This window comes from Silene latifolia, chromosome 9 (assembly GCF_048544455.1).
Source record: "Silene latifolia isolate original U9 population chromosome 9, ASM4854445v1, whole genome shotgun sequence".
NCBI classification, from domain to species: domain Eukaryota; kingdom Viridiplantae; phylum Streptophyta; class Magnoliopsida; order Caryophyllales; family Caryophyllaceae; genus Silene; species Silene latifolia.
In genome coordinates this window covers 52,763,293-52,775,693 of record NC_133534.1, presented here as the reverse complement: position 1 = coordinate 52,775,693, position 12,401 = coordinate 52,763,293, and the positions used below count along the sequence as shown (strand labels likewise).

General features: G+C 40.4%; 1 protein-coding gene across 2 annotated transcripts; it reads left to right on the top strand.

Annotated features, from left to right (window-relative positions):
- Positions 1 to 397: 397 nt before the first annotated feature.
- LOC141599768 (uncharacterized) lies at positions 398 to 10,701 on the top strand. Of its 2 annotated transcripts, none has more exons than XM_074419878.1 (15): positions 398 to 958; positions 1,614 to 2,013; positions 2,104 to 2,281; positions 2,702 to 2,841; positions 3,348 to 4,512; positions 4,594 to 4,694; positions 4,796 to 4,940; positions 5,602 to 5,670; positions 5,755 to 5,800; positions 6,013 to 6,266; positions 6,518 to 6,597; positions 7,867 to 8,002; positions 8,986 to 9,190; positions 9,292 to 9,374; positions 10,300 to 10,701. In XM_074419878.1, exons 1-15 carry the CDS (start codon positions 850 to 852, stop codon positions 10,432 to 10,434), a joined length of 3,246 nt encoding a protein of 1,081 aa, XP_074275979.1. In that variant the 5' UTR covers positions 398 to 849; the 3' UTR covers positions 10,435 to 10,701. The 2 variants fall into 2 exon arrangements, 1 of the variants encoding a protein (XP_074275979.1); XR_012523926.1 differs by having other exon boundaries at positions 448 to 958; positions 5,630 to 5,670.
- Positions 10,702 to 12,401: the final 1,700 nt, after the last annotated feature.

The window sequence follows — 12,401 nt, the reverse complement described above, 5'->3', positions numbered from 1 at the left end:
GACGGCGGATAAAGGGGAAGGTGGTCGGCGCCGGAGAAGGGAAGGCGTTTACATCAACGGAGTTTGCGGGGGTGACGACATTCATAAGTCGATAATGAGGCTGGGGTTGACGGCGCGGGGAGGGCGATCATCTATGGGGCAGGGGATTGACGGCGCGATGGAGAGTGGTCGGCGATGAGAGGGAAGGGTGGTCGGGGCAAGGGGAGGAGGGTGGTGGGTAGGGGTGTGTGGGTTTATGCCAAAAATGTGTAGGATATACTCCCTTCATTCAACAATTATCACCCCATTTCTCTATTTCTCTATTTCTCTATTATATGTGAGGGATATTATATTGAAATGAGGTGATAAAAGTTGAATGGAGGGAGTATAACAATATTAAGTGTTGGATTTAGCAATTATGTAGCAATTACGCGCAACAAATATTGGTGTGGCATGGTGTGGGACTGTGGAGTGTCTGAGGAAGTTGGCGTGTGGACCATGGAGAACACAGTGAAGCCCCCAAGTGTAAGCAACGCAAGCGTCCATCGACCCCCCCCCCCCCCCAACCCCCCCCCCCCCCCAACCTCCGAAACTGTAATACAAACAAAACAATCGACATTTCCCCACTAATAAAAATTACCAGAAAATCTCGTGTTTGTTTAATTAAATTTAACCCACAAAAAATCCCTGATTTCCCACTCCTCACATTGATTTCACAAACTGTCTCAATCTCAACAGAAGAACAGTTCCACACGGACAAATTCAATTACATTTTGAAGCAATAAGTAATCAAATCCGGTGATGTGAGTTTGGAGACCCCTAATTTGATCGGAATTGATGATCCCGAGGTCGAAATAGAAGAGGGAAGAAATGAGCTCTCAAAGGCAGTTGGTGACGACGCGGGATCTTGTTGATGAAGCTAAGAAGCGGATTGTTATTCTTTCCATTTGTGTTGTTGGTCTTTCTTACCTCATGTCTTGTAAGTGGATTTCCCCCCTGCTTTTGTATTTTTAGACTCGATTACTCGACTAATAATTATCTCCATTCTAAGCGAGCGCCAGCCTTTATAGCTTTGCATGCCTATGCCTATGCCTATGCCTATGTATATAATTGCAATGGACACTGCTAATAGCTCAAACTAGAAATCGTCGGGAGGGAGTTTTGAATACCATTGTATTGAATTGAGTTTCATTTTAGGCATTTCCTTTCCTTTCCTTTCCTTGCGGAGTCTCATAACTTGATAATCCCGATTCTCCTCGTACCTTCAACTAAGCTTTATTTTCTCTCATTGATGCTCAAACCAAGCATGGGTTTTAGCATCAACTAGCACCTTAGTGATCACACACTACTTGCATAAAATTCGATCAAATACTAATAAAAAAAAAACCTCTGGATTATCAATTTCACTCAAAATAGGTCGTCGCTAACTGATCTTGCCGATATCTCCTCAATATTGATCGCATTACCATTGGTTGCGATGCAATGTGCCTAATACCATGCTTACGAGTACCTACGTTTTAATGTTAGTTTGTAAAGTCTATGTATTACAAATTTACAATTATACATCAGGTTTCCTTGATATGCATTCTTTGTTGACTTCAATTGCTGATAATTGTTTTGCCCTTTTATTCAAGTGACGAGCACCTCTGTTTGGGTCAATCTACCTGCTGCAGCCTTCTTGGTCATCCTTGTCCGTTACTTCTCAATGGATTTTGAGATGCGAAGAAAAGCTGCTGCTTACAACAGTAGTAGGTCAAATACTGGGGATGTTCCTATTCAGGAAAAACCTATTGACATTCCTAAACCTGCAATCAAGAAGGACCAGTGGAAAAAGAAAGTCAAGTCCCCTATTGTTGAGGATGCGATCGACCAGTTTACGAGACATATAGTTTCTGAATGGGTCACAGACCTGTGGTATTCCAAATTAACTCCTGATCGGGAAGGACCGGAGGAACTAGTGCAAATTATAAATGGAGTGCTGGGAGAAATTTCTCATCGCCTGAAAAAAGTTAATCTCATTGATCTTTTGGCTAGGTTACCACTGTACCTTGATCTCTCTTATGTTGTTATTGTAATAAATGCTATTCAATCACCTACTTGGATACTGTGTGTCATATGATGCAGGGACGTAATCCATCTCATTTGCAAGCATCTGGAGCTTTTTCGTGCATGCCAGGCAAAGATTGCAAAGAAGAATCTGGAATCACTTTCTTTTGAGCAACGTGATATGGAGCTGAAACTTATCCTGGCTGCTCAGAATAAATTGCATCCACTTTTGTTTTCTGCTGATTCTGAGCACAAGGTGCTAACTTATTCGATCTACTTAAGTTTGTAACTATTGTTTTATGCGTCTATGGATCATATGTGGTCAGTTTATAGGTTCCGTCAATATGCTTCAGAGAAGTCCTGAAAATCTGTTGAAATCATACGGCCAAATGAAAATACAAAAGTCGGTAGCAACGGGGACAGCGAGACAATCAACATGAGTCCCTTTTCTTGTTCACCCTTTCTTTTTTTATGATCATATCCATATCAATGGGGTTCTGGTCGTACATTAATTTTATTTTTTTTGACAAATATGCACATCAATGCTTTGTTTTATAGCTTCAATTGTGTCTGGCCTCAAATTTGAATGAAATTTTGGTAATAGGTTGCTGAGGTTCCTAAAACAAAATTTACTTTCGTAGTGCTTTTGATAAGATTGTATGCTATGTGTGCACAGGTTTTGCAGCACATTATGGATGCTGTCATTTCTTTCACTTTTAGGACTGATGATCTCCAATGTTCTTTCTTTCGCTATGTGACCCGGGAGCTTCTTGCCTGTGCGATAATGCGACCAGTGTTGAACTTGGTCAGCCCAAGGTACTAAAAGACCTGAAATTTTACATTTTTCTTTTCAGGCTATCTAGTTTCTTTTGTTCCCCCTTTCTAAAGATATAACCCTATCAGGGTAGGGACCCGTTTCGCAGCGTTGCCTTTTTTTTAATAGAAAGGGTGCTATTGCTAATTCCTTATTGAGGACTGCTGCAATGTATAAATACTACTACGTCGTAAATAAGAATCATATTATTAGTCATTTGGTTCATTTCATTCATTCATTGTACTCGTAACCAAAAACTAGTAGTAATAATTTTGTTTAACTTATTCTATGATTTCTTTATACATATAGCTAGTTAACATATACTTCAACAAACGATTACTATCATAAACTTTTCTTTTTCAAGGCCGCCATGATTCTCGCAGGGTAAGATTGCGTACATCACCTTTGCCTTTTTAAGTACTGCTTGGACAGGATTTTCGCTGCTTCATTGCTGATTTTTCATTATGTTTTAGCTTATTGTAGATTGCGTTCTTTGTGTTGCTGATAGGTTTATCAATGAAAGAATTGAACAAGTAGTGATGTCTGCAAGGAAGAGAAACCAAGGAGCTTCAGCTACTGATAGTACCCCGCTTTCCAAACACGATGGCCCCTCTAACGTATCTTCTGATGATTTCTCTCCCTTCCCTGATCCCTCCGTCACAGGGGTTGAACTTGTTGAGCTTAAAAATCAGGCTTCAAGCTCTATGAATGACGCTGACGGTGAGAAGTTGAACCACACAGATTCTTCAAAGGATCCTTTACTTTCAAAGGATGCTCGCTCTACGCGTTCTTGGGGTTCGTTGCCATTGGGATCTGCACCAGGTGGTGACAGCCATTTTGAACGCTCTTCTTCAGGAGGAGAATGGGGTGATATGTTGGAACAATTTGCTCGTAGGAAAAAACAAGCTCTTGCTCCTGAACATTTTGAAAATATGTGGTCAAAAGGGAGAAATTATGATACTAAAGACACTTTAGCAGGAGATAATGGTGTCCAGAATTCTTCAGTAACAAAACCCAGTGACCTTGGTAACTCCAAAAGCGCTCCAAAACAGAAAGAAAGTGGACTCAGGATCACTCCTGTAGAAAGTAGGCTCAATATTAGGTCCCAGTCTGAAGCCATGAATGTATCCCCCCTACTTATATCAGATGAAGATGACGAGGAGCATGTGACCTTGGACGAGACAGAATCAGGTAGCAGCACTCATAGTTCCTCAGATAATGAAGAAAATGCTGTAACAGGCTTAAATACTCCTACTACTAAAGTTTGGGATGGTAGAACTAATAGGAATTCTGGAGTTTCTCATATTCACCATCCACTTGAGGGTTTTGACGGAAAGAGGGTGAAAAGGATTAACAGTGGGCATATCCAAAAATTGCATAGACAAAGAAGTGGCAGGAAAAGGTCCAGACTAGGAAGTAAAAAATTACCAGTGTGGCAAGAGGTTGAGAGGACAAGTTTTGGTTCTGGAGATGGTCGGGACATACACCCTTTGAAGCATAGTGTTAAAGAGGATAACTCTAGTGATGATTATGACCTTGAGTTTATGGGTAGACTTCAGAGTGGGACTACTGCCTCTTCATCTGCTGCTACATTAGGTGGAAGTTTTGCTCCGCCTGTCAGCTCCCCTCAAATTACACTCTCAGGAGATTCATTTTTCAAATTGAGATGTGAGGTATATGAAGTGATCACCACATAGTTGCTTGGACTTGTGTTAATTAAAATTTCCTTTTTCATTGCTGATTGTTCTTTGCAGGTTTCAGGTGCTAATATTGTTAGAAGTAGCTCAAGTTTATTTGCTGTATACTCCATATCTGTCACAGATGCTGAAAATAATAGTTGGTCAATAAAGAGGAGGTGCTAATATATGTGACCTTCATCAAGTTTTTTTTTTTTAGAATCTAGATGACTTTGAGGCTACGTATAGGCATACAGCTAACATAATGTACTTTCAACAGATACCGACATTTTGAGGAATTACATCGCCGATTAAAGGAATATCCAGTGTACTCTCTCCATTTACCCCCAAAACATTTTCTTTCTACTGGTTTTGATGTCCCTGTCATTCAAGAACGATGTAAATTGCTTGACGAATACCTGAAGGTACGTCCTGCTTGTGCTCAACAATTTTATGCTCTTCAGAATAAACTAATATTGCGTGTTTGCTCTAGGGCTTACGTGATGCCTTGTGCCCTTGTCCCTTCCTTTACTAACTATTATTACTTCAATCCAATATAATGATACAGATGGGTTTTAGCATGGCGACCAGATATCTAATTTCTATAGAAGAGCCTGAATTTGTAGAAAACTATATATTTACTGTTCTAATGCTGTGATGGGATCAGTTTCTAAGCAATGACTTTTTTCTACATGAATAAGAATCCTCAGTCTACGTGTCGCCATGTTAGAGGAATAGATCACCCAAGAGAAGCTCCATGTTGCCTCTTTTTTTATTTTCTATTTTTTTTTTATCAATAAGGTTTTTCATTCGTCTTTTCCACCCACTATTTTTTGGCTTTGGAATAGAGCGGAGTTATGCAAATTTGCTCACAAACCTATTTGTGCTTCTGATATTGCGAAATAGCAGTCAAACTCTCAAAGCATATGTTAGGCTGCACCCACAAGTAGGAGATATTGAGGCTTTGTGGAAGTGTTGTCGAGTCATTAAAGATATTTTCTTTTTGATTATCTATTTGCAAGTGATCAGTATGATACATTATGTTTGTTTTTAGTAACTGTGCGGTGTTCCTTTTCTGTTCCACAGAAGCTCATGCAACTTCCAACTATTTCAGGATCTATTGATGTGTGGGACTTTCTAAGCATTGATTCTCAGGTTTGCTTCTAGTGGGTAAGTTCTTATGTTTTGTTATTATTACGATGTATACAGTCTGAACATTTGCTTCACTGAATTATGCAGACGTATACATTTTCAAGTGCCTTTTCCATTGTTGAAACTTTGTCTGGTAAATACTTTTCTTTTTAGGTACTATACTTGCCCTAGCCTACTTAAATATTTGGCAAAATTGCAAAGCTTTGAATGGATTTTTAATTGAGGGTATCTTCTCCTTTACCATTTCCCATCAATGAATTTCCATTCCTATTTTAGAAACCGGAGCTTGTAAACCTGGTTTTTTAATACTCTTTTTGACTAGCTTCAAAATGTACTTGACATTAGTTAAGCCACTCGAGAAACGAACAAGCATCCCCAATCAGGAAAGTTCAATTAGGAATCACCTCAAAACTGATTTGAAAGTACCTGAAAAGAACCCTGTCAAGGAATATGGGAAACTTCCGGTGGGCTCATGTGTGGATTCAGAAAACCGGGTACAAAATAATCCTCCTCTTGTACAAGGATATGGGAGTAAAAAAGGAGATCAGATGTCTGAGTTGGTTTTGGATGCTGATGATGATCCAACTTTTCCATCAGAGGTACTACTACTCAGCCTTGCAATCTTGCATGTCCCAGCTACCTTTGTCCTAGAGCTTTCATTTGTCAGGACTTTAAGAAAGATTAAGAAAATTGTACCCCCTCATTTCAAATGAACTCCATACCTTTGATTAAAAAATATACCTCACATATATAAAAAAAAGAAACATATGGAATTCATTTGAATGGAGGGAGTATTGCGCAGTAATAGTATTGAACTGATATCACTGTCTCCCTTTTTTATTTATTTCAGTGGGTAGCACCCAATCTAAGTGGCCCCATATTGGATTTGGTGGATGTTATTTTTCAGCTTCAGGAGGGCGCATGGATAAGGTATCTACTCTTATACTTCCCCTATTCCAATTAGAAGAACATTTGCTTCTTGCACGAGTATTTAGAAGGGGCAAAAAATGTGTGGTAGTGGTATCATTTATTATTACAATTTACCTTCATATCCCATAATCAACCGCCCACCTACATTAACCTTTATTCACCTACCCACTTATGCTCCAATCCCACACAATCACTCATCCACCTCGCCTACCACCACAGACCCACCCTAGATCACTGTCGATAATTGCAGCCCCCCAGACCTTCGACAACCATCGTAAGTCACCCTTAGTTCACCAGCGACCATGGCAGAGTTCTCCGATCACCAACTCAACGACCATCGCTCTTGCCTCCTCGCCTCTGGGTGGGGTGCTTAGTCGATGGTGTTCGTGGAGAGGAGTACCCAACGGTGGTAGATCTGGCATAAAAGGATGGATGAGGTGGGATAATGGCGTGGTGGTGGTAGACTGGTAGTCGGATCTGGGTTGTTGGTCCGGATAGTGCTGGTGGGCTTGGGTGGATGGGTGCTAAAAGGTGTGGTGGGGTTTGGGTGGAGGCTTATATTAACTATGTTACTCTGACTCTTCTAATTCCCTCGCGTACCCGTGTTCGACACTCAACGCTCGGGACATGAGTATGACACGTGGACACCTCATTTTAGACCAAAATATGCATATTTTTCATTAAAATAGCCGAGTCCGACACTTGGGCACGCGCCCATGTAGGCCATGTCGGATACTTCTAAACGAGTCTGAGTAACATGGCTTATATAGGGGTGCTGAAGCTGGGTGGAGGGCGGTTGAAAGGGTGGTTGGTGGTTGGAGGGCGCGAAAGTGGAGGATGATGGTGGATAACGTCATGGGTGGATAATGTTGGATGGTGACGGTGGCTGAAGTAGGATGATAGTAGAGGTGAGTTTGATGGTGGCGTGGCTGGACTAGGTGGTGGAGGAGGTGGTTGGTGGTAGGAGAGGTCGGAATGAGTTTAGGGTTTGGTTTTGGGTTATTAAGATGGGTATAGGTAAACTTAAAATAAGGGCATTTGGTCATTTCAAGCTCAAAGCTCGAGTAAAAATAGAAACGTACAAAGCTCGAGTAAAAATAGAAACGTATACAATCATATGGAACGGCCCTAAACGGAATGCATATAGTTCCATTTGGAAGAGAGAAAATAATATAATAATGTGACATACTTGTGATAGGGTTATCGTCCGACTTACTAAGTTTTCGGTCCTTGAAACTTATTATCATGCTTGATACTGTCATATGTCAGGCGGAAGGCTTTTTGGGTTGCCAAACAGGTGCTGCAGTTGGGAATGGGTGATGCACTAGATGATTGGCTCGTTGAAAAGATCCAGCGTCTACGAAAGGGATCTGTGGTTGCTTCAGGAATTAAGCGGCTTGAGCAGGTGACATACATCCTTATATTTTACAAAAAGAACTTGTATCTGTTGTGAAGATCATGCTGCCTCATATAGAAATTTAGCTATATGTCTAAACTAAACAAGCAGTTCCACATATGGTGTAACCGTCTCAGACTCATAGTGGCTGACTTCTGAAAACTTCGCTGGATGTGATCTTTTTTTTCCCGTTAGGTCCAATTTTTTGTGAACTTTCCGTCTTGAGCTGCTAAGGAGAAGTTCCAAACATCCTACCGTTGAGCTTTCAAGTTCAGCCAACATAATGTACATATTTTTTTGCTTATTACATTAGCACACACTAACAAGTAAGAATTACTGGTGGGCCAGTGGCATAATTGGCAAGAGTGCTACTGTTTATCCAGGTCAACTCTCTAGATCAAAGTTATACATACTAAGCACCAATGATAGGCCTTCAGTAAACCTTTCCCCAGGAACTGCTTTTCTACCTTCTGAGCTGGCTTGCAATCACTCCAACATCATTAATGGAACTATTTGTGTGTGGGGATCAGATGACTTTCAAAACTTGGTTGATTTGATGTATTTGGCGGCCTATGAGGAATGTCATCTTACTAGCCATAATTGACAAATGTCGGTAGATTTTATAAGCTCATTATTGGCGATTCAATTTACCTCATTTTCTAAAATTTGATGATGACTTCTAGGGTTGTAGAAACAAATTTCATGTTCCATTCTCCGTCCTTGGCCTAATTTTAGTTAGAATGAGCATCTTCTGTTCTAAAGACTTGCACCGTTTACTTCTCTCCTTAGCTCATTTTCCTTTCACATTAGTCGCTGTCGTTCCCTTTACCCTCGCTGTTTCACACTTTCACCATAGTCATGCTTGGTATTGAGCAATATTACGTCATGGAAATTAGATATTTCTGTTGGTTTGCAAACACACTTTTTTTTTACCTCTGACTCCCCAAAAGTAAGTCCTGATGCTCATTTTTAAAAAAAAAAACATATTACAGATACTTTGGCCTGATGGAATATTTATAACAAAGCATCCAAGGAGACAAAAACCGCCCACCTCTGTTAGCTCAACTCAGGGTCCATCCAGCCATCAGTCTCCTGATCAAGCATCAGTGGCTAAGGAAGATGATTTGCGGAAGATGGTTGAGGAGCAAGAAAGGGAGGCTATGCAACGTGCTAAGTTTGTGTATGAGCTGATGATTGGTCAGTCACGCTCAAGACCCTTATGATAATATGATCTACTCCACCAAAGTGTTGTCTTTTTATTTTTGATACTATAAAAGCTTTTGCAATTTCCATTGCAGATAACGCTCCTGCTGCTGTTGTAAGTCTTGTTGGAAGTAAGGAGTATGAACAATGTGCCAAAGATCTCTACTATTTCCTCCAGGTATCTAATCTCAAGTTTTTTTAGCTTTATTTTTACATCCTCGTCTTGGTGTGCGACTATTATCCTTCTGTGGGTGACTGAGAGTTTGGGAAATATACTTTTGCTATTGGGACTACCTCAACCACACCAACCTCTGGCCATGCCGTCGCCGTCGCGACCATTAAGCTCTTTCCCCTTCCTTCCTGCTCTGCCCTAGATCTGCTAGAAGCAGCTGGATTTCGAATTAGGGGTGGAAGTGAGATGGATTTTGGCGATGGCCTAATGTTGAGTTGTCAGCGTCTGTGGATGGTGGTGGCGTCATCTATTTTGGAACAATGGTGGCGGAGACGGAGTTGATGATTCTGGGATGGATCTGGAGAACATGGAAGAATTGTAGGCTAATGGTGGTTGGGGTGGAGCTGGATTGTCTGAGGTTGAGCAGCGGGTAAGGGTAGTGTTCGACAGGGGTAAGGAGTGATGGGTGTTTGGCGATGGATTTTGGTGAAGGTGGTGGTGGTGGTGTCTGAGGTTGATGACGGATGTTACTAAAATGGGTTCACGTGAGTAGAAATGGGTAAATATGTTAAAAGGCTATAATTGTAACTTTATTTATAAATACCTACTAAATTAGAAATCATAAACAACCTAATGGAATTGCCCTAAAAGGAAAATGTGGACTATATTGTCGAGAATCTTATAATGCTCCTTTCTACTAATCTGAGAAATTTTCTGATATATTGTCTTTGTTAATTAAGTGTTTGTCAAAAGGACAGTCAAGCCAGCGTCCTGTATACCCAAAACCTTGCTATATAGTATATATATGGATAGCAAACCAAAATCTCATGAAAAAATATCATGTCACAAACATAGTGGTTTAGTTTATCGATGATTTACGTGCTCCTATACCAATCAAAGGAGTTTTCTAATATGTTGTCTTTGGGGACAGTCATCAGTATGTGTGAAGCAGCTTATCGTTGATCTTCTGGAGCTTGTTCTTCTGTATGCGTATCCAGAGCTGGATCATGTTTTTAAGCAGCTACATGACGAAAAACACAAGTTCGGGGCATATCCATGTCTTTAAGCAGCTAAATGACGAAAAACACAAGTTTGGGGTGTTTTAAGTCTACTTGACCGACCAAACAGGCCAGCCAGTCAGCCACCAATTCATTGTTTCATTACTTGCTGCATCTTCTGACAAATTGCAGAATGTGCAGTGACTTGTTCACTTCTGGGTAAGTTTTTGTTTGCTGATATGGATGACCGTAACACTGTAATTTTGTCTCAGGAATGTACCTACTGGACTGGCAAGTTTAGTAAATTTTCAAGGGTTTTTCGCCTTTCCAATTGAGAGTTGTCACTAACAAAATACAGAAGTGGTATTTGCAGTATCCTGTAAATATCCGGATTGAGAGTTCTGTTTTTTTTTTTCATAAATCTGAGAGCGACATAATATATATAGGCCTTATAATGAGCAAAAAAAATGGCAAATGATTTAGTGGACTTGTCACAAACTGCATTGCACCAAACTTACTAATTCTCCTATAACAAAATGTGCTTTATGCAAGCAGTAAGTCATTTCGAGATTCGAGCCTAGTCTAGTATCAAACAGAAAGGTTTTGGAACTGGCATGTTCGACAAGGGAAAAGAAAAGAAGGCACTCTATTTATCACCCCGATTCCAGGGATTATCCAAATTTCTTATTTCGAACTTGCCCTGTTTTAGGCGGCTGTTTTTAATATATTTGGAGACTATAGCGGTGGAGTGATATTTTATGAAACAGCTACAAAAAAGATACGAGTTATGTTACACCGCAAAACTCTTTGCGCAATGCTTTATATTTGCATGGCCACTAATAAAAAAAATTCTAAACCAAATTCTCTTGGATCCTCTATTACTAAATGTTTCAAATTAATCAAATTTCTCCAATTTATGAATAATAATTTGAATGTAAACATGTATTCAATTCCGAAATTTATTGATCTAATTAATATTTTTCTACCCCGCATTATAATTTTTTGTACTTAGGGTTTGAGTTTTTAAGGGGTTGGTGGGTGGCAATACGGTTGGCGGCGTGGGTTGACAACGACAAGGGGAAAGGAGAGTGTGGATCACTTGGGGGTGGTGTGGTGGCGTCGGGGTTGTGAGGGGAAGGGAATGATTCTTCATTGAGTCATTGGTGAGATAGAGGGCGAGGGGGTGGTGGTTTGTGTGGTTAGAGGGAGGGTGAGGGACGACGAGTGGTGGTATGAGGGTTGCGGCGAGGGAAAAGGGGGAGGGACAGCGGTCGCTGGTTTTTGGTTGAGGTTGGGGTTGCGGTGGTAGAGGAATATGGTGGTGGGGTGGTTGGTGATTACATGAAACATGGTTTGATACCTTTTTTTTATTTTTTTTAAATTATTTACTACCGTGGTACATCGCTTGACTTTTTTCTTTTTTTTTGTTTCTTTTACAATTTAAACCGTACATAGTTTGTATGATATTTTGTGCTGTGTAGTATTGTAAACGAATTTCATTTACTTCTCGTAAAATTTCTACGCAAAACGATTTATTTTATAATGTGTTTATTTTCTTTTATAATTTCTACGCATGGTTCAGTGGTGGGTGGTGGATAATGGTGGTGGTGACCGGCGGTGGTCATCTGTTATGGTGAGCGATGGTGTGATGAAAATGAGATGAGAGGGTAGATGGGGAATTGAGAGTTGAAGATATTGGGGTGGGGGTAATATAATACAATAGGTCTTGGTATAGACGGGTGGGGCGAACAGACGGGTAAAGACCTCTAATAAAATGGGTAGAGGGGACAAGGTGGGGCACCCCCATGTGCTTCCCACTTTATGGCAAATGGATATTTTGTGAGGGAAAATGGTATCCGTCTATACGTATTGACGGATAGTGTCCGTCTATAATGAGAATTTGTGAATATAATAAATGGCGTATTTCGTGAGTCAACCAATGAGGATCACCTGTTCCATATTTGTGTCACATCTTCTGTCCCATGCTCTCTCCTTTCGACACATAGACATAAAAAATATATATTTGGTTTATTTT

Coding starts and splice junctions, on each gene's coding strand:
- LOC141599768 (XM_074419878.1), top strand. CDS start 850: ATGAGCTCTCAAAGGCAGTTGGTGACGACGCGGGATCTTGTTGATGAA. Junction 4,513..4,593: donor TTTTCAAATTGAGATGTGAG/GTATATGAAGTG, acceptor TGTTCTTTGCAG/GTTTCAGGTGCTAATATTGT. Junction 4,695..4,795: donor AGTTGGTCAATAAAGAGGAG/GTGCTAATATAT, acceptor TACTTTCAACAG/ATACCGACATTTTGAGGAAT.